The sequence below is a fragment of the Chiloscyllium plagiosum genome, unplaced genomic scaffold (assembly GCF_037043375.1).
Source record: "Chiloscyllium plagiosum isolate Xiang-an unplaced genomic scaffold, Cpla_swu_hap1 HiC_scaffold_6, whole genome shotgun sequence".
In the NCBI taxonomy this organism is placed as follows: Eukaryota; Metazoa; Chordata; class Chondrichthyes; order Orectolobiformes; family Hemiscylliidae; genus Chiloscyllium; species Chiloscyllium plagiosum.
In genome coordinates, this window is record NW_028270144.1 from 82,119,109 (window position 1) to 82,141,064 (window position 21,956).

A 21,956-nucleotide genomic window follows, 5' to 3' on the forward strand; every position below is an offset into this window, starting at 1 on the left:
TGATATTCAGCTTCATAGAACCACATGTTTTATTTCCTCATTGATGACCAGAATGCAGATGTGTACAGCAACAGTAGTAAGGAAGGAAGGAATTCATACAAACACATTTCAAAGACTTGGCACGTTAAAGTCATATTGGTGTGTTCGCTGATCATTGCAGTGTTCAACAGCATTTGCTTTTATGCAGATACCAAAGTAGTCCATGTCCACGTGTAGCAAGACCTAAAGAATATTGAGGTTGATAAGTGACAGTAACATTAGCACCACTCCATCTCCAACAATACAGAATTTAACCACCTCCTCTTGACATTTAACAGCATTAGCATCACTGAATCTTGCACTATCGTCCGAGATTACCATTGATCTGAAAAGTAACCACTTCGACCCATACAAATACCATGACAAGACAGGTCTGGGAATTTTGTAGCAAGTAATTTCCTCCTCACTTCCAAAACCTGTACACCAACAAGGGACAGGTCAGTGTGATAGAATACTCTCCACGTGGCTGGACGAATGCAGTTCCAACACTCCAGAAAAACTCGTCATCATTCAAGACAAAGCAGTAACTTGATTGGCACCCTATCACCACTTTAAAATTTGAAACTGAAATTGTTTCTTATGAGATATAAATAACTGGTAGAGCATTTAACCAGAGGGTTACCATGCCTCAGGCTAGGGTCAAGGCTGAGAAGAGAAGTTCTTCATAATAATCTTAGGTGGTACAGAGATTGAACCCTTTCTGTTGGCACCATTCTGCATCACAAACCAGCCAACTCAATTAACTGACGCCACCAAACATTCACTCTACCAAAACATAGTGGCAGCAGCGTATACCATATACAATATGCACTGCAGAAACTCACTAAAGTTCATTTGATAGCACCTTTCAAACTGACCATCTCAACCATGTAAAAGCACAGGGCAGCAGATACATGGGAACACCACTTACCATAAATTGCTCTCTAAACCACAGCTTTCTGAACTGGAACTATAATTGACTATCTTTCATTGTTGTTGGGTCAAAGCCCAGAACTGCCCATCTCCATGAGATGGACTGCAGTAGTTTGAGGCAGCAGTTAATCTCTATCTGCTCCAAAACAATTAGATGAGCAACGAATGCTGACCTTGGGAAGGATGCACTGCTCACATCCCATAAAAGAAAAAATAAATCAGTATGTGTTAAGTGGAGCTGTCCCATTTACAGCCAGTTGTTTGCTAGCTTAGTCTACATAAATCAAATATATACGTCTAAAGATGATCTAATATAGTATAGCTCATTGCTCCACATTGTTTGGAACACAGAAATGTGATCAGATCACAACTAGTATGGACTAGATGTGATTAAAAGAATGTGCTAGCTGCAGCCATGTGTTTATTTTTCACAGTCCCTGAATGAATCCAGCAACCTAAGAAAAACCGTACTTGTCTAAAAAATATGAACTAATTTGCCATGAATCATTTATAACCAGTGCAATGTGATTTCCAATTTGTAACATAAGATTTAATAGATAAATCATTTGTATTACTTATTTCCTTCCTGAAAGGTGAACAGTTTGTTTTCTCTAGTGGAGAGTTTGATAATCAATGAACCACACTGCACCAGGGATGACAATATCAGTCCTGCAACCTCTAATCTTTGAATCACAACTCATTCTACCAGTTCTTTATACTGTGAATATTACCTTACTTTACAACATACAGTTTAATATTTCTTACAAAGTTTCAACACACCTGGAATGACTATTTTAAAATAAAACATTTTGAGAAAGTATATTCGAATTGTATTTTACAAAAAAGTCTTTAAAAGTATCAGTATATATAAATATAATACCTATACAGTGAGACGGTGTTGAAATAAACTGGTTTGAAAATGGTCCCGTAATAAATATCAGGTTGATTCAAGAATCAAGTCAGATGAACCCTGATAGACTATATGCAACACTTTGCACTGTGCTTACTGACAAAATCAGGTGAAATATATTTGGTGTGTCTTGACTTGCGAATTACAGCTTGATTAACTACAAACTAATTCTAAGTTACAAACTTCAGCACATCACTCCTGCTACAAGTTTAATTTCTAAAGTTCACATTTCATATAGTCAATTTGACACCATGAGGATAAAATTAACATTATACACAAAAGCAGCATTAGGTTTAGAGGGGAAAAGAAAATGTGTGGTGAATAATGGCTACTGGAAGTGACACTTTAATTCACATCTAAATGCACATTACTTCAGGCTCTTTCTGGAAACAGTTGAGGAAAGGAAGAGAGATTTTTTTCAAGTAACGCATACAAAATTAACAAAGGTAATGGTGCTGATTACAGTTAAAGTTCTTCCTTGATATTGGCTATTCTCTTGCAGTTACAGAAAGACTCATTATCAGTTGGCTGAAGAACATGCTCCATTCCATTGCGGATTTCAGGCTTAGTAGTCTGTCGTTTGACATACTCCTAAACAGTAGAAAGGAAAAGCAATCTAAATTTAAAAATTGCCACCAGTTTAACAGGTGTAATGATAATATAGTATTATTGAGATGAGTTACTTTCTGATGGCAGGCAGTGACAAGATATACAAATATATTGTATTCCCCAAATCAGGTTCAATATTCTGCTACTCTAATTGGAGGGACTTATGTGCAGAAAAATAACTTGCTATATTACAATCACTAAATATAATGGCAATTGAAATTCCTGGTCCCACTGTTGATGAAATGATAGCTTTTGATATGCTAGTGTTTTTGCAGTTCAGACATCGAAGAATAGCACAACAGAATATGAAAAGACATTAGCTAACATTTCAAACAATGATCTGAATGTTTAGCAGTCTGTACAGAACACAGAATCACATTAAAAACAGCGTTTAGTGACAGAAGGTAGCTAACTACTGTCTCCATGTCCGAATGCTAACACAAAATAAAACTGGAATCACTTGATCCAAAACATTGCTGAAAACAATCGAGAATAACTGCTCCCGTATCAGGTTAAACTAGTTCAATTGTCTGCATCTTTTCCTATTAGCTCAAAATAATTACAGAAATAATAATTATGCCATAATAATGATCTAAAAGTTCAGTCCATACAAATAAAAAATGAATTTTATACCATTCCAAAAATTTTCTCTACCCATTACCACTAAACAACCAAATCAGAAAATTCATAAATTATTAGGATAAAGAAATAGCTATAATTTAAAAGAAGATCCTCAGGCCTTTAATTATTGTACAGAGACAGAGAATAAAGAACTGCAGTTCCAATTTAAAAAATATGCAACAGACTCTGATTTTCCCATGTGGATTTTATCCCAGTAAATCCACATGACTACTTTACTGACAAAATTAAGGGTGTATAAAGATTCCATGTAGGAATCCCAAGTTTCTGAACAGCAAAACATATAAAAATGACAAAAGTGCTTTTAAGGAATCATCAAAGATCCATCAACAATGAGTACTTTATCCCTAATGTTTCCTTCCATTAGTGTTATCATCCACTCATCCAGATGAATCAAAGTACCCCATCCTAGAACTCAGTATAAAACTGTCTTATAGGACTGTACAATCTAATAAATAGATCTATTAAGTTTCTCAAACCTGTAAGACTATGTAATAGTAACAATAAAGACTTGAAGGTTGCAGGAGATCTCGAGCTAGAGCTTGTCCTGATCTGGCAATTTTCTGTGCTTCAGCATCATTATCCTAAGAGAAGATCAATAAAAATGAAAGAGATTTTAGCAAGAGGTTCACAGCTTTCCATTCACAAACGTTTGTTAGTCATTGCATTGTTACAAATATAAAACAAGGTTCACACTTTGATGAGTACTTTGTATAGGGTTTATATCTATTTCAAAATAATGTTACTGCTTTTTGGAGAGGCTTTGGTAAGGTATTGGATGTGTAATTAGTCACTGGACTAGTAATCCAAAGAGGAGAAAGTTAGGATTGCAGATCTGGAGATCAGAGTCAAAAGGTGTGGCGCTGAAAAAGCACAGTCAGTCAGTCAGGCAGCAGCTGAAGAGCTTATACTCATAACATTGCCTCTTCTGCTCCTTGGATATTGTCTGACTGGCTGTGCTTTCCCAGTGCCACACTTTTTGACTAGTAATCCAAAGACTCAGTCTAATTTTCTGGGGGTTTGGGTTCAAAGTACACCATGGCATAGTTAAATTGGAATTCAGAAAAATCCATAATTAAAAGCCACTCTAATGGTGAACAATGTATCATGATCAATTGTCATAAAAAATCCATCTAGTTCACTAATGTCCATTTGAGAAAGAAATCCCTATCTGGTCTGGCCTACATGTGACTCCAGACCAACAGCAATATGATTGGTTCTCTAGGCCATTTAAGGGGACTGTTAAGAACCAGTTAGTTCAAGAGAGGTGAGCAACAAATGTTGGCCTTGTCATGTGACACCCACAAAAAAGGAAAACTACTGTGCATTCAGATTTCCATACTGCATTCTACATAATTTTCCATCATCATGCATTTTCAAAATTTACTACTTTAAGAGATGGAAAGTAAAAGATTTACAAAAATATTCAACAACTCCATGAACAGACTGGCATATTAATATATAAATCAAATTATCACATGTTCCAAATAATAATTGTAACAGAAAATTAAATTGCATCAAAATGCCAATCTGCGTTACTCTTGTGGCATGGATTACTGTATTTGTTGTAAAAAATTTTTATATCAAATAAATAATTATTACCCAAGTAGATTTACTTATGTTAAAGTCTGGCCAATATGACAGCATGATATAGCAATGTCCTAATACAAGGCCCATGGGTAGATAACTTACAGCTGTTATCAATAAAACTATGTATCCCTAAAGGAAACTCTGCAATGTGATTATATTAGCAGATAGCGATCCTCATAACTTAGAATAACCCAAGCCATTATTACATATTATTAATACTGAAGTTTGTTAAACTTAAATTTGCCTTTAAAAGGGCAACTTCCTCGTCAAGAACACTTAAATCATTTTGTATAAATTTGCTTTTAAATCTGGATTTAAGTTACGTTATAATCAGTTTCAGAACTGATCTGTTTGTTTCACTGTTAGATATGTGCACAATTTATATTTTGCTACAGATCACATTTGGTCACAACAATAAATACTCATTTGTGCACCTTTCTCACTACCATATCTGCACAGTTCCTAAAAAAGTGAAATCACAAAATTTGATTACTATGTAGAAACAACTTACTAGCTATTTATTCTCTATCCAGACTATGAGTTTGTTGCACCAATACTACATGGAGAGGGACTTCTTTTGTTCATGATTGTTTGACCCTAAGGCAGGTCCTTGACCTTGTTTGCTTATACTTCATTCTAAGCTGTTTTTCTTGGCAATTTTTATATGTCAATGTTGGTTTACCATTGCCTTTCACTTTGTGGGGCAAGACAGAGAGGAAACCACTGGTCCACCTCAGCTAAAATAGGAGATGAACTCATGCTATCAACACTAATCTAAATCACACACTAGCCACCTAGTGATATGTGCAAACTGGCTTCCACAGAGACACTAACTCAGCATAATCAGAATGAAAGGAATACCTTCCTAAATCTTTGGTTTAGTGACACATACCACATTTATCCAGTCTTTGAGGGAATTCTACATATTTAGTTTTAATAATATTGCAACTCACTCACTTACCTTCACCCACTTAATCTTCTCAATAACATCACTCATATCTCTCTTCAGCGGAACATAATGTTTCCATGGCTTCAGAGATCTGTAGAAGTGCTCGTAATATTTAGAATCCTGCTTCATCACAAGGCTGTCACCCAACATAAGGTACGGGAACCTGTAAGCTGCCACAGTACCATCCACATTCACTTGGTATTTATACTGGAAAAATGTTCAGAAACACATCTCATCTCAATTCAAAAAAAGTTCACTTGAATATTTAAAAAACATCGACAAAAACCCTCCTAAAAATGGTACATTTTTTTTAATAGTAATGACAAGGATTGACCTTAAAAATTAATTTAAATAATTAAAAAACACTTAACAAGATAAGGTTGATATGATGTAATATTTTTAAGTTTATTCTCTGCTGATATTTTGTAAGTTAGATTCACAATAGAAAACAAAATATGTTAATACATTAAATGTTATTTATGTTTCTGTAAGTCGATTTAATCAAATACATACAAGAAATACAAATTGTAGGCGTTGTGTCTGAGTTTAAATACACTAATGATAGGTTCTGCTTTGCAGTTAAAAGAAAGTAAGTCAGGGGAAATAAAAATCAACATCAGCACCAGCATCAACATCAACAATCTAAGTCAGCATTGTTGCATCTGTTTTCCAGGTGTGAAACAGACTCAACAATAAGCTACTTACTTGCACATTAACTGCTGAGACATTTGGTTTGATGCTGAATTTTTAAAAGATTGTCTTGAATGTTAAAATTAAGGCTTCATTTTTGAATCAGAGATCTAAAATCATTTAAAATGATCATGGATTATTGTTTCTGCGTGAGGAGATGTCTATGTGATAATCCCTCAAAGGGGTTAAGAAAAAGGAAGCATATGTCAGGCATAGACAGGAGAAATCAAGTGAATCCTTAGAGAATAAAGGCAGTAGGAGTATACTTAAGAGGGAAATTAGGAGGGCAAAAAGAGAACAAGAGAGCTTTGGCAAATAGAGTTAAGGAGAATCCGAAGGGGTTTTATAAATACATTAAGGACAAAAGGGTAACAAGGGAGAGAATAGGACCCTTCAAAGATCAGCAAGGCGGCTTATGTGTGGAGCCGCAGGAGATGGGTGAGATACTAAATAAGTATTTTGCATCAACGTTGTCTGTGGAGAAGGACATGGAAGATACAGAATGTGGGGAAATAGATGTTGACATCTTGAAAAATGTCCATGTTACAGAGGTGGTGGTGCTCGATGTCTTGAAATGCATGAAAGTGGATAAATCCCCAAGACTTGATCAGGTGTACTCTTGAACTCTGTGGGAAGTGATTGCTGGACCCCTTGCTCAGATATTTGTATCAACGATAGTCACAGGTGAGGTGTCGGAAGACTGAAGGTTGAATAACGTAGTGCCACTAGTTAAGAAAGGTTGTAAGGAAAAGCTGGTAAGGGAACTATAGACTGGTGAGCCTGACATTGGTGGTGGCAAGTTGTTGGTGGGAATCCTGAGGGACAGGATTTACATGTATTTGGAAAAGCAGGGACTGATTAGGGATAGTCAGCAAATCTTGGTGCGTGGGAAATGAGAGGTAACAAAAAAGGATTGATGAGGCCGGAGCGGTAGACATGATCTATATGGATCAGTGGTGCTGGAAGAGCACAGCAATTCAGGCAGCATCCGAAGACAGGCAAAATCGACGTTTCGGGCAAAAGCCCTTCATCAGGAATAAAGGCAGAGATCTATATGGACTTCAGTAAGGCGTTCAATAAGGTTCCTCATGGGAGACTAGTTATCAAGATTAGATGTCATGGAATACAAGGAGAACTAGCTGTTTGGATACAGAACTGGCTCAAAGGTAGAAGATAGAGTATGGTGGTGGAGGGTTGTTTTTCAGACTGGAGGCCTGTGAACAGTGATGTGCCACAAGGATCGGTGCTGGGTCCACTACTTTTTATCATTTATGTAAATGATTTGGATGTGTACACAGGAGGTATAATTAGTAAGTTTGCAGATAACACTAAAATTGGAGGTGTAGTGGAAAGCAAAGAAGGTTACCTCAGAATACAACGGGATCTTGATCTGATGGGCCAATGGGCTGAGAAGTGGCAGGTGGAGTTTAATTTAGATAAATGTGAGGTGCTGCATTTTGGAAAAGCAAATCAGAGCTGGACTTAATGGTAAGATCCTGGGGAGTGTTGCCGAAAAAAGAGACCTTGGAGTGCAAGTTGATTGTTCCTTGAAAGTAGAGTCATAGACAGATAGGATAGTGAACACGGCATTTGGTATGCTTTCCTTTATTGGTCAGAATATTGAGTATAGGAATTGGGAGATCATGTTGTGGCTGTACAGGACATCGGTTAGGCCACTTTTGGAATATTGCATGCAATTCTGGTCTCCTTCCGATCGGAAGGATGTTGTGAAATTTGAGAAGGTTCAGAAAGGATTTACAAGGATGTTTGATTAGATTCCCTACAGTGTGGAAACAGGCCCTTTGGCCCAACCAGTCCACACCAACCCTCTGAAGAGTAACCCACCCAGACCCATTTCCCTCTGACTAAAACACCTAACACTATGGGCAATTTAACATGGCCAATTCACCTGGCCTGCACATCTTTGGACTGTGGGAGGAAACCGGAGCACACAGAGGAAACCCACGCAGACACGGGGAGAATGTGCAAACTCCACACAGACAGTCGCCCTAGGCTGGAATCGAACTTGGGACCCTGGTGCTGTGAGGCAGCAGTGCAAATCACTGAGCCACTGTGCTGCATCAAATGATGTCAGGGTTGGAGGATTTGAGCTATAGGGAGAGGTTGAATAGGCTGGGGCTGTTTTCCCTGGAGTGTCAGAGGCTGAGGGGTGACCTTATAGAGGTTTATAAAGTCATGAGGGGTATGGATAGGATAAATAGACAAGGTCTTTTCCCAGGGTTTTGGGGTGGGGTGTCCTGAACTAGAGGGCATAGGTTTAGGGTGAGAGGGGCAAGATATAAAAAGCACCTAAGGGTGCAGAGGGTGGTACGCCTATGGAATGAACTGCCAGAGGAAATGGTAGAGGCTGGTATAATTACAGCATTTAAAAGGCATCTGGATGGGTATATGAATAGGAAGCGTTTAGAGTGATATGGGCCAAGTGCTGGCAAATGGGATTAAATGAGGTTAGGATATCTGGTTGGCATGGACGAGTTGGACCACAGAATTTGTTTCTGTGCTGGACATCTCTATGACTGCTGCATGTCAGTCAAAACTAAAGACTCAAATCTCTGTCTAATTTTTTTTTAAATCAAGGAGCAGGAAGGCTTCCCTTGGCTCCACAAAGAAAGGTGAACTGCTATTGGCCTAGCCACATTTAATTGTTTTCCTCTTCGCCTCCATGAGGCCTAACATGGGTATGAGCTTTGGCCAAAATTGGTTAGCTTACTACAGCTCTTCAGAACAATAAAATCAAAGGGCAAACGCTGGATGATCCTCAGGCCTCCATTCTGGAGCATGACTGTTGTTTTCCAATAGAATTGTGCTCGGTTTCAGATGTTCCAAATTCAGGATTCAGTACTTTGGAAGGCTATCAAAATTTCTTAATTCAATTTTTGTTTACAGGGTAGAAAAAGTAAACATTGGTGTCATTATATGATTACAACTAGTACAATATCTGGTTGCAGTGGAGGTAGGAATAGAAGGGGTTGGATAACATAAATATCAGAATGCCTTCTGTGATGCAGTATAATTGTTGACTATAGCACCCTCCACGTTAAATACTTCAGCGTCACAACATTCTGTGTGATGTGAATTGCAAGGCTAGCAATTTCTATAAGTAACCTTAGCATTTAACACTTTTTAAAAAAAAATCACTCTGTCCATCCATGGTTGTATCTGTATCAATAGGTTTAGAGGCCGAGAAACGACCATCTTTCTAGCCTCTACCAATCTGTACCAACATAAGTGACAGGAGGAATTCAACAGGGTGAGGGAAATTGAAGGAGTCCATCTGTACATATACCTGGATCCTAATACTCCAAATTGCAACCTAAATAACACTGCATTTTACAACAAAATTTCAAAATTAAAAAATTTTTAAAAAATAATTGCTTCATTTATCCAGCAAATCATACCTTAAAGAAGTCAAAGAAACTGATCAATTGTGCTTTCCCGAGTTCTTTTTCTTCTTCACGAAAAAAGAAATAGGCAGTTATTCCAGCATCCAAAAGGTCAGGATGCTCTTTGGAGATCCTCACTAGTTTCAACCTTTCTTCTCGACTGTCCCTCCCTCTCCAAAAAGCTTGCTCGGTTTTATTTTCCCAGGCAGGACCTTGCATTTTGTAAGAAACAAAAATAATCTGAGTAACTTCAAACATACTGTTATTAGTTCTTAATATTTCAACTTTCCCTTCTGTTTCCCATCTAATATTTTAACAGTTCTCAAGACAGACCCTTCAATCCGACTGATCCAAATCCCAAAGTAAACTAGTCCCACTGCCTGCACTTGACCCATATCCCTCCAAACATTTCTTGTTCATGTACTTATCCAAATTTTGAACATTGTAACTGTACCCACATCCACCACTTCCTCTGGAAGTTCATTTCACACTCTGTTGCCCCTCCTTATTTTTAAATTTAAAGGTCTTTCTCCTCTCACCTTAAAAATATGCCCCTACACTTAAATGCCTAGGGAAAAGACATTTGCAATTCACTTTATCTATGCCTGTCATGATTTTATAAGCTTCTATAAGATCACTCCTCAACATTCTAAGGAAAAAATGTTCTTGCCTATCCAGCCTCTCCTTTTAATTCAAACTCTCCATTCCTGGCAACATCCTGGTAAATCTTTCCTGAACTTTCTTCAGTTCATTAATAGCCTTCTTATAACAGGGTGACCAGAACTAGACACAGAAGAGGCCTCACCAACGTCCCTTACAACCTCAACATGACACCCCAACTGCTATACTCAAAGGTTTGAGCAATGAAGGCAAGCATGCTACATGCCTTCTTAACCACTCTGTTTACACATGACGCAAACTTCAAACAACTGAACCCCTACGTCTCTGTTCTATAAAACTTCCCATGGGCAACAGTATAAATCTGCCCTTGTGTGTATTACCAAAACGCAATACCTCGCATTTATCTAAATTAAACGCCACCTGCCACGTCTTGGCCCATTGGCCCAATTGATCAAGACCTCTTTGTAATCTTAGCTAACCTTATTCACTGTTCACTATACCACCAATTTTGGTGTCATCCGTAAACTTACTAACAGTGTCTTCTATATTCCCACCCGAATCATTTATATGTTGACAAACAAAAGTGGACCTAGCACTGATCCCTGTGGATTGCTGCAGATCACAGGCCTCCAAAACAACCCTCCACCACCACTGTCTCCTGCTGTTTTGTCAATTTTGTATCCAATTTGCAAACTCACCATGAATCCCATGTGATCAAACTTTACTAATAGGTCTACTTTGCAGAACCTTGTCTCCTAAATTTAAAACTACTCTGATCCTCCTATCCCGGTACAGATCCTCCCAGATCCATGCATATCTTTCCTTGAGCTCCATGCATGAATGTCTCCAATCTTCCCTTACAACATTACTGAAACAGCTGATATTCAGATCATAAGCAGTATCCTATGTTGCAGTCACAAAGGAAGCTATCTTCTCTCATCCTTCTCTTTTTGTCTGCAGCCTTTGATAAGATCAAACACATCATCCAACTCCAATGGCTCTCCAAATGTTCAGTTGGGTGGGACTGGTTCCATTCTCATCTTCCAGATACCTGTGGACCTCTCACTTTTGATCACCTATATTCTGCCTTTCTGCGATAACATCCGAAAGTAGTTAGTTTTCAGATGTCACTGACATCTAGCTCCACCTCATGACCACCCCCTCAGCTTCTCACCACTGTTAAAATGATCGTACTACATAGAGGTGTCCCTGATTTATGAACATCTGACTTACTAACGCTTGTACTGACACATACACAATCCCATACAAGAATATCATTTTAAAGGAACAAAAACTGAAGCTGCTGGAAAAGCTCAGCAGGTCTGGCAGCATCTGTGAAGAGAATTCAGAGTTAATGCTTTGGGTCTGGTGACCCTTCCTCAGAACTCAAAACTAACCCTCCAGTTCTGAGGAAGGGTCACCAGACCCAAAATGTTAACTCTGATTTCTCTTCACAAATGCTGTCAGACCTGCTGAGCTTTTCCAGCAAATTGTTTTTGTTCCTGATTTACAGCATCCGCAGTTTAAAATAACAAATAAAAACCAAATAAAGGTCCAACATACAAATATTTCCTCATACTTACGAACAGCTATTTTACATGGTACCCAAGTCAGAACACAATGCGGGACAAAATCAATGCGAGCGGGATCCATTCAAAATCGGGAGACTGTCTGTATGTGATATTCAGTGCTGGATAAGCAGAAATTACTGATAATACAGTATTGGGAGGACTAAAATCGTAGACTTCTGTTCCCATTCCAAACAGTTCCTTAGCTACCAAGTTAGTCACTTTCTCTCTTTGGCAATAGTCCAAGATTAAAATAACCATTTCACAAGAGAAGTACCAGTTTTGACTCCAAGAACAATCTTCAATCTAAGTATTTGTGCCATCGCTACAGCCACTTCTTCCTACCTCTGTTGCATCTCCTCAATTTACATGGCCCTCAGCTTGGAGAAAGTGAGGACTGCAAATGCTGGAAATCGGAGTCAAAAAGTGTGGTGCTAGAAAAGCACAGGTCAGGCAGCATCCAAGGAACAGGAGAGTCAACATTTCAAGCATAAGCTCTTGTGAAACCCTCATTAATACCCTAGACTCAAATATTCCAAAGCACGTTGGTATTCCACATTCTACATTCAAATCTCTCCATGATCTTTCCCCTTCCCAGCTCAGTGATCACCTTGTATCCTATAACCCAGTCGAATATCCACACTCGTCAGACTTTTTGAATACCCTTAATTGTAATCATTCCAACATCAGTGGCTATATTTTCAGTTGCCTTACGCCAACATCTGGAATTCCTTACTTACACCTCTTTGCTTCATTAAAGATATTCCTTACAGCCTACCTTTTAACAAAGTTATCTGAGTCGAGAGTATGATGCTAGAAAAACAGGTCAGGCAGCATCCGAGGAGCAGGAGAATCGAAATTTCAGGCATAAGCCATTCATCTGGAATGACTCATTCCAAATGAAGGGCCTATGCCCGAAACGTCGATTCTGCTCTTCGGATACTGCCCGACCTGCTGCGCTTTTCCAGCACCACACTCTCAACTCAGATCTCTAGCATCTGCAGTCCTCATTTTCTCCGAACCAAGTTATCTGACCCAACATCTCCCTTTGCAGCTCGGTGCCATATCTTGTTTCATAGTGCTCCTGTAAAGCGTCTTGGGACTTGTTATTGGGTTAAAAGTGATATATAAATACAAGTTGTTGTTATTGCCCTCCAAAAGTAACTAAGGAGACACATCGCCCACACCTTAATAAATGTTACATTGAATAAGTTCCCATTATGCAAGAGTTAGGAGGGATGACCAAAGGTTTGATCAAAGACCTGTGTTCTGAACAGGTTTTCAGGACAGATAGAGGTTGAGAAGGCAGATGAGTTTGCGGAAATAATCCCAAAATTTAAAAGATAAGAAACCACTGCCAGTTAAGATGGATGATGAGGAATAGTGTATTTTAGTTAAAGTCACATGGGATGCCATTTGCTAGTTTGATAAAGGTAGTTTCACTGCTGAGGCAGCTACAGATTAATGACTACAGACATTCAAATGGGCAATTAGAAAAAAATCAGTATGGATTTGGGACATGCCAAGGGTTTGAAATGTTGATACTGATGGCTGTGTTTGTTTGGTTAAACCTCAACTTAGTTTCCAATACCCTGGACAATCCTGCTTCCATACAACTGATCTTAGAAGTACCAAAAAAATGAAGCAAAGGGGCAAGGGAAAACAAGAAGACCACTTAGTAACAAAATGCTTGGGAAATACGTAGTGACGAATTAGGAAAGTTAATAGAATATTATTGTTTATTCAGGGGAATTAAAAACAAAAATTGGAGGTGATATTTTAGCTATCACCTAATGGTAATGTCAATGCATGGGAAGCAATTCAGGGAAAGATTACTATAGTAATACTTGGAAAAAGTGAGTTGCCTCACAAGGAAAGAGTGGACAGCCAAGACTTGCATCGACTGACATTTAAAGGAATAAGTAATGTGTTGATTGAAAATCCTGGGAAGTCTTGACACAGTGCACACATGTGAAAGGCATATTTCCTCTTAGATAATTTAGGATTACGGGTCACTGTTTAAAAATAAGGGGTCAACAAATTAAGAGAAAACAAACTCTCCTCATCTGACTCTTCGAGGATGGTGAACTGTCTGCAGCCTTCCTCCTCAAACCTGGAGGAAACAGTATCTTTGTTTTTTTTCCAAAAAGGGGATGGATAGATTCTTCACAACAAGGGAGTGAAAGGTTCATCAAGGTAGGTAGGAACATGGACTAATACATCAGCCACAATCTTAATCAATGTTGGAGCAGTCTTTATGGGCAAAGTGGTCTACTTTGTTCCTAGTTCATATGTATGAAAACTTTAATTTTTTTTAAAATTGCTATTACAGTAGATTAGATTATTAGATTTTAGATTAGATTACATTACAGTGTAGAAACAGGCCCTTCGGCCCAACAAGTCCACACCGACCCGCCGAAGCGAAACCCACCCATACCCCTACATTTACCCCTTACCTAACACTACGGGCAATTTAGCATGGCCAATTCACCTGACCCTGCACATCTTTTGGACTGTGGGAGGAAACCGGAGCACCCGGAGGAAACCCACGCAGACACGGGGAGAACGTGCAAACTCCACACAGTCAGTCGCCTGAGGCGGGAAATGAACCCGGGTCTCAGGCGCTGTGAGGCAGCAGTGCTAACCACTGTGCCACCGTGCCGCCCACATGGCTGTGTTGTGCTGTGTATATGCTGTGTTATTCAATTCATCAAATGTTGCCAGGGTTGGAGGGGTTGAGCTATAAGGAGAGGCTGAATAGGCTGAGCTGTTTTCCCTGGAGCAGTAGAGGCTGAGGGGGTGACCTTATAGAGGTTTATAAAATCATGAGGGGCATGGATAGGGTAAACAGACAAGATCTTTTCCCTGGTGGGGAATCCAGAACTAGAGGGCATAGGTTTAGGGTGAGAAATGAAAGATTTAAAAGGGACCTAAGGGGCAACTTTTTCACATAAAGAGTAGTGTGTGTGTGGAATGATCTGCCAGAGGAAGTGGTGGAGGCTGGTAAAGTTACAATATTTAAAAAGGCATCTGGATGGGTATACGAATAGAAAGGGTTTAGAGGGATATGGGTCAAGTGCTGGAAAATGTGACTAGATTAATTTAGGATATCGGGCTGGTATGGATGAGTTGGACCGAAGGGTCTGGTTCCATGCTGTACATCTCTATGACTTTATGAAATTTTATGAGCTTACAAGTAACCAGAAATAGAACCTACCAGTCTGTCCTTGAATGGAAAGGAGGTCATTTGTAACACCACGCAGAGTTTCTAATGTAGAGCGTGTTATGTCATATGTTGGAAGGACAATATCTGTGGTATCCTCAGAGCCACACCAAGAAATGATGGGCAAGGGATTGTCCTTCATTTGGCGAGTTTCTAGTGGCCAATCGCCAACATTTACGTAGAATTCAACATCAGGCAATCGAACCTAAGCAAAGTACATACAAAATGAATCATTATTTAATTTGGGTTCTTTCTTGAAAACAGATTATGTTAAAAAATAAATCAGTAAATAACTTTATTGAAACCTACTTTCCTGGCTAAAGAAAGCAGCATTTCATCTGAAAACATTTTGAAATCGGTGTACCGTCCCATTGTTCGTCGATAAATCTGGTTATTCAATATGGTGTAATGAACAATTCCTCGATCACCAAATCGGTTTGGTACTTCTTCTAGGAGGAGTGAGAGGTCTATACTGGGAAAATTAATGAAGTCCCTAGAAATCTGTTCCTCTTCTGCAGGGCAGGATACAGTATCTTTCCATATCTGGGGCTCCACTTCTGGACAGTAACAGTATTCATGATAAACTGGGCCTGATAACAGAAGCAGGAATACAGCCAATTATTGTTATATGTAATTACTGTACACATTAACTTTGTAACAATTATCACTACCAAAAATGATTATTCAGGCCTTCTCTATGTTGATTGCTGACATCTCTTTTTGTAGGAGAAACTACGGGACATTGTCTTAAAAGCAAAAACAGAGATGAGATTTTTTTTCGCTCAATTAGTGTATGGAATCCATTCTACAGAAAGTAAAGAAGAGTCTAGGTCACTGAATTAACTCAAGGCTGAGTTAAATAGCCATTTGATAGACAGGGAGTCAAGGGTAATGGTAGGAGGCAGGATTGTAAGACCAACTATAGTCTTAATAAATGGAAGAGCAGGCTCAAAGGGCTGAATGGTCTACTTCTCCTTCTAGATGCTACGAAAGCAAATTTGTTTTTTTCTTTATTCTTTCGTGGGATGTAAACATCACTAGCAAGGCCAGCATTTATTGCCCATCTCCAATTGCCCTTGAACTATGTGACGTCCTCAGCCGTTTCATAAGGCGGTTGAAAATTGCAGACATATTGCAGTGGGTCTGGGGTCAACAATGGCACACTTCCTTCCTAAAGAGGCATCGGTGAACCAAATGCATTTATAAATGAATCAGTGATAGTATCATGATCCCCATTACAGAGAGTACCTTTCAAATGTAAATTTATTCACTGAATTTGAATTCCACCAACTACCATGGTGGGTTTTGAACATACATTGCCAGACTTTAGTCTGGGCCTTTAGACTGCAAGTCCAGTGATATTGATCGGTATGTCTCTTTACCTTTCCCTAACTTGTAATAATAAAAAAATAGAAGCGCAATGTTTTTCATACTCCAGTCTGGCACATTTCCTTATCCAAGGAGACTTAGAGGCCATTGGCAGGACCTCCACAATTTTCACTGATTTCTGTTAGTCACTTGGGATGCATCCCATCCAGACCAGGTAGCCTTTCTACACTAAGAACTGGCAACCAGTAGTATTTCCCTTTTGCTTTGGTTTCTTTCTACCATCATCATTACCACCTCCTCCATTTACTGCTACACTCAGAGTATCCTCTTCACTAGTTAACAGATCCAAATGACTAACTTCTCAACTTTTTTACATAAACATTTTACTGGTAAAACTTTGAATTTCTCTTTTACGTTAATCGATTCTTATTCTTTCTCTATCTTTGCTCCTTTTTTTTTATAAATTTCTCCCTATACATTTCATGTTCACTAAAACCTTGGTAATTAAGCACCTTCCCACTTTGGCCTCTATGCAGGCTTTAATATAGTCGATTATACCATTATCCTCCAACAGATTTTCCCCATTATTTAGCTCAGAGAGCTACCCATTTATGGTGTTATTTTTCTCTATCTTGACTAACAGCACTTCTTCCCAGCCGACACTGCATTTCTGACAGCCCTTAAAATCACAAGAGGCAACCCCACCCAACACAATGACCCTCACATCTGCAAATTTACATCCTTCCCCTTGGAGGGAAAATTTACCAACGCAGAATGCAGTACTAAGGAAATCTTCCTCAGTTTTGCCAGATTCATTTAGCTTATCCAAGTTTGAACTAGGATTACTAAAGTCTTCCAATATTTTGATTATTACTGCTGTAAGTATTTTACAATATTAAAATTGTAATGTGATAGCACACAGGAAGGACCTTTTCCCCATTGGTGGAGAAATCAAAGATTGGTGGCATGGATTTAAGGTAGGAGGTAGGTGGTTTAGAGGGGATGGCATGATAAAAAGGTTTTACCCAGAGGGTGGTGGGAATCTGGAACTCACTGCATGCAAGGATGGTTGAGGCAGAAACCCTCAAAATATTTAAGAAATGTTTCGACGTGGGCTTGTGATGCCAAGCCATACAAGGCTATGGGCCAGGAGCTAGAAAAATGGATTATAATAGTTAAGTGCTTGTTTTTGACCAGCACAGTCTCAATGGGCCAAAGGGCCTTTTTCCTGTGCTGTAAACCTCTATGACTCCATGCCTATGGAAATAGACAAAGAGTAATCCAGTGTAAGCAAGGCGACTTCCTCGGGGTACTGTGTCAGGTCCAACCATGTTCAGCTGGTTCATCACTGACATTCCCTCCATGGCAAGATCAGCACCGGGTATGATTGCACAACATTCAACACTACTCAACGTCTCAGATATTGAAACAGTTCAAGTGCAAATGCAGCAAGGCAAGGTCAATATCTTGACATGGACTGACAAGCGTGAGTGATATTCATGCCACAGAAATGACAGCAATGACTGTCTCCAACAGGAGAGCATCTGAGCATTGACCCTTGACATTCAAAGGTATTATCTTCACCAAATCCCTGACAATCAACATCCCAGAGGTTACCACAACTCAGAAACTGAACTGGACTAGCCATGTAAATACTGTGGATACAAGAATAGGTCAGAAGCTAGAATCCTGCAGTGCGTAATCACCTCTTGACTCCCTAAAGCTGGCCCACCTTCTACAAGTCACAACTCCGGAATGTGATGGAATGTACTCCACTTGCCTCGGATAGTGCAGCTCCAACAACACAAGAACCTTGACACTACTTGGAACAAAGCAGCTCACATAACTGACCAAGAAAGAAAAAATGTGATATATTGTCATTTTCAAAATGGAGTTCAAACACAGAAATATCAATGTACAGTTTTAAGTTTGATTTCTATATTGTGTGGATTAAGAAGTGAAAGGTTTAGTTTCATTTTTGATTTCTGTTAGTGCTGTCTGGAAATGCATTTACACATATTTAACTGAGGCTTGAAGGAAGAAAACCCACCAGGTGAATACTTTAGTGCTTTAGAAAACAGAAAGAAAGACAGGGCAAAATGTCTGTTGCCCAGCAACACTGTCCTATGACTAGCATTCCCTTTAAATTTTCTCTCCAGTTTCAAATAATTCTCAAATAGTGTACAGGGTAATTTTTTTCCCCTTATTTATAATAAATGTTCTTTTGTTTAGTACATTGGTATTTTCTTGCAAATGTGTTTTAACATGCAAAAATGAAACTTCTAGTCTATCAAGCCAGGTTTCACTCTAGGAACTGACCTGTCCAATGTTACCACCAGCTGGGATCTCACAAAACGAAAACTGCAGAGGCATGGATCACAATTCTCCAACTTTCCTTAGATTCTAGGGTAACAGCAGAGGACTGGAAAATTGCAAATATTACTTTTACTTCATTTTTGAACAAAGCTGTAATCAAACGAATACAGGCCAATCAGTTTAACCTTGCTGGTGGTGAAGGTTTCATAAATGATAAAATCAAGATAAAATTAATAACTCACATGGGCAAGTAGATGACAGTAGTGGTGTCCATGATGTGATGGACATGGATTTCCAAAAGACGTTTGATAAAGTGGTGCACAACAGAGTTGTGAACAAAATTAAGGCTCATACAGAATAGCAATATCGGTACAGAATTGGCCGAGTAACGGCAAACATAGCAGTGGCAATGGTTGTTTCTCAGACTGGAAGATTTGTAGAGGGTTTCCCAGAATTGGTATCATATCCCTTGCTCTTCCTAATGTATATTAATGATGTTGACCTTGTTGCACAAGGTACACAGTTTCAAAATTTGCATTTTGCAAGTTGTGAACCATTAGTTGAGTGGAGTAGAACTTGTAAAGTTCACAGACAGGTTGGTGGAACATACTGACAAGTTGGTGAAAAGTGGTAAGAAAAACATAGGGACAATAAAAAAAATTACAATTATAATAAATGCGCAAAGGGACCTGGGTATATATGTACTGAAAATGTTGAAGGGCCAAAGCAAGTAGAGAACATGGTTAAAGAGTGGCATCCTGGGCTTTATTAATAAGCACATTAACTACAAAAGCAAGAAAGTCATATTAAACCCATATTAAATATTGGTTTGGCCTTTACTGGAAAATTACATCTAGTTCTGGGCACCACACTGCAGAGCAAAGTAGGTTGACAAGGACATTTTCAAGGATGAGGAACTTCAGTAATGTAGACAGATTGGAGAAATTGGGTTGAAGATAAGGTTGAGAAGAAATTTTATAGAGGAATTCAAAATTATGAGCATTCTGGACAGAGTTGATAGAGTGAAACTATTCCCATTGGTGAAGGGATTAAGAACCTGAGGGCAGACATTAAAGGTGATTAACGAAAGGAAACAATGGCGACATGAGAACTGAAATGCACTGTATGGATGTGTGTGGAACCAGGGTTAATTGAGGGTTTCAAACAGGAATTGGGTAATTATCTGAAAAGGAAAGATTTGCAGGGGTCCAGGTAAACGGGGACTGAGATCAGGTGAATTGCTCCTCCAGAGGGCCAGCACAGACTTAACAGCTGAATTACCTCCGTAAATGCTGTAACCTTTTTGTGATTTCTGTACAGCTGTCTCTTGTCCCCCAAGTCACTTCCAGAACATTCATTCCGGGACTCCTACATCCCAAATGTTGTGCAGAATCATCCCTAGAACTCTGTAACTCACTTGTTGTTTCCTTTACCTTCCCATTATGACATAGTTCCACTATACAAAATTGCCTTAAAACAAGCATGATTACTTAATAATGCAACTTCAAAATCAACCATGTCTCAGTACTGTGCTCCAGTTCTGGCCAATCGCCATTCAATAGAACTGTTTCCCATTTTGCAGATTTCTCTTATTACCTCTGCCCAAACACTTTTTGTAAAATCTGAATTTACCTTTTAAAAGATATGGAGACTGGCCTACGTGTTGACCTTGATGAAATATTTCAATCTTTAGCCCTTCACTGACAGTTCCATAGAGTCGATACCTCATAAGAAATGTTCCATCATTTCGATCCAAGGGTGCTGGTACATAGCGCCGGACATGTTCTCTGGAGGACAGTACTTTGATCACCACATTGAATGTATTACTTCCTGAATTAAAAAGGAAAATGAATGACTACTTTTCATTTTTACTTATTATACACTCTTTGTTGACATATTATAATATTGAAAACGTTTTTTAAAACCCACAAGATTAGATCTTTGCTGGAGGGGCAAGACTCAATAGAAAATTCACAGAGCGGTTTTTAATTTGCACAAATATGTGAGCACAAAAATTCAATTACAGTCTTTAAATGACTCCCAGATGTCTGGTGGCGGTCATAATTCCGTTATTATTTGTGAGGAATCGAATGTATTTTAGTGTTACAAAAAGGTGCATGCAAAATAACACTGACAAGTGCTTAACAATAATGGGGACTATGCTCCTGAAGTTTAGCGATGTTAACCTACACTTGGCTACACAGAACTATTACAAATCAATATAGTTAATACAGTGAATCACAAACAACAGATTGACCATCTTCTATCTGGAAGTGAACAAAATAGTTCAAAAGGCTAAAATTCTAATATGGAATAATTTACATACCGGGAGAATAGGTGACATTTTCCTCTGTGTGGGTAACCGCCTGGATATAGAAATATCGAACCGGCAGCACAACATCAGCCCTCAGACCCGGCCCCCAGACCAAACTTTTTGCAGCACTCACTTCCTCTTTGCCTGTTTCACATTTACCAACAGAAACCATCAAAAACAACCCCACCGAAAACGCCCATGACACACACTGCCGCAGCATTTTCCCCCCCATCTGCTCCAATTCACAACGGATACATGTGCAAGCCCCACCACTCCACCCAAAAAACTTCAATGCCACCCGGGGTAACTGAACATCCTTTGGCCGCCTTATGGCTGGAGTGCGGAAACCCCACTGGCTGCAAGGAAGCAAAGAGCCTCGCGTCGGGACGAAAGGAAAACCAGGAGCGGATCCCCAGTGGAACCGAACCGAAATACTTGCATTTGTGTAGCGTCTTGAACTTAGTAAAATGTCGGCAGACTCGTCGCGGGAATGTTATCAAATAAGATTCGTTGTCTGCGCTGTGGGTGGCATTCCACCCTGCAGTCAAGCGGAGGTAGAAGTCCTTAAGTTGGAGTCTGTTCCTACTCTATTGGTGTGGAGATTGTTGCATGCTACAGTCCAATTTAATATGTTTTTAGATCAATTCATGTAGTCCATAGCTACCGGAAATAAGTGCCACTTGTATGTGTCTGTATTTCATGATTACACTGAGTCTGAGGGGTTGCTCCTCCACTGCTCTTTGATCCCATTCACCCTTGAATCTTTGATAAACTGATAGGGAGAAGAGCAGCTTGAATGTCATTATAGACCTACTGTTGGACATGTCCAGTTTGGACTTTAAA

The 21,956-nt window shown here is 39.1% G+C and overlaps 1 protein-coding gene across 2 annotated transcripts; it reads right to left on the reverse strand.

The window, feature by feature from the left end:
* Positions 1-11: 11 nt before the first annotated feature.
* poglut3 (protein O-glucosyltransferase 3) lies at positions 12-21,482 on the reverse strand. 2 transcript variants are annotated; one of them, XM_043691854.2, is made up of 9 exons: positions 21,126-21,480; positions 20,432-20,629; positions 15,464-15,744; positions 15,149-15,359; positions 9,758-9,954; positions 5,661-5,855; positions 3,589-3,693; positions 2,325-2,452; positions 12-222 (listed from the first exon to the last, which is right to left on the reverse strand). In XM_043691854.2, the coding sequence occupies exons 1-8, from the start codon at positions 21,343-21,345 to the stop codon at positions 2,327-2,329; spliced, it is 1,533 nt and encodes a 510-aa protein (XP_043547789.1). In that variant the 5' UTR covers positions 21,346-21,480; the 3' UTR covers positions 12-222; positions 2,325-2,326. The 2 variants fall into 2 exon arrangements, with proteins under 2 accessions (XP_043547789.1, XP_043547790.1); XM_043691855.2 differs by lacking the exon at positions 2,325-2,452 and having other exon boundaries at positions 21,126-21,482.
* Positions 21,483-21,956: the final 474 nt, after the last annotated feature.

Excerpts from the sequence above, each read along its gene's own strand:
- poglut3 (XM_043691854.2), bottom strand. The coding sequence starts at position 21,345 with ATGGGGGGGAAAATGCTGCGGCAGTGTGTGTCATGGGCGTTTTCGGTG. Across the intron at positions 15,360-15,463 it reads TGCTTTCTTTAGCCAGGAAA|GTTCGATTGCCTGATGTTGA; the intron begins GTAGGTTTCAAT and ends TACTTTGCTTAG. Across the intron at positions 9,955-15,148 it reads TTCCATTCAAGGACAGACTG|GTCCTGCCTGGGAAAATAAA; the intron begins GTAGGTTCTATT and ends ACAAAATGCAAG.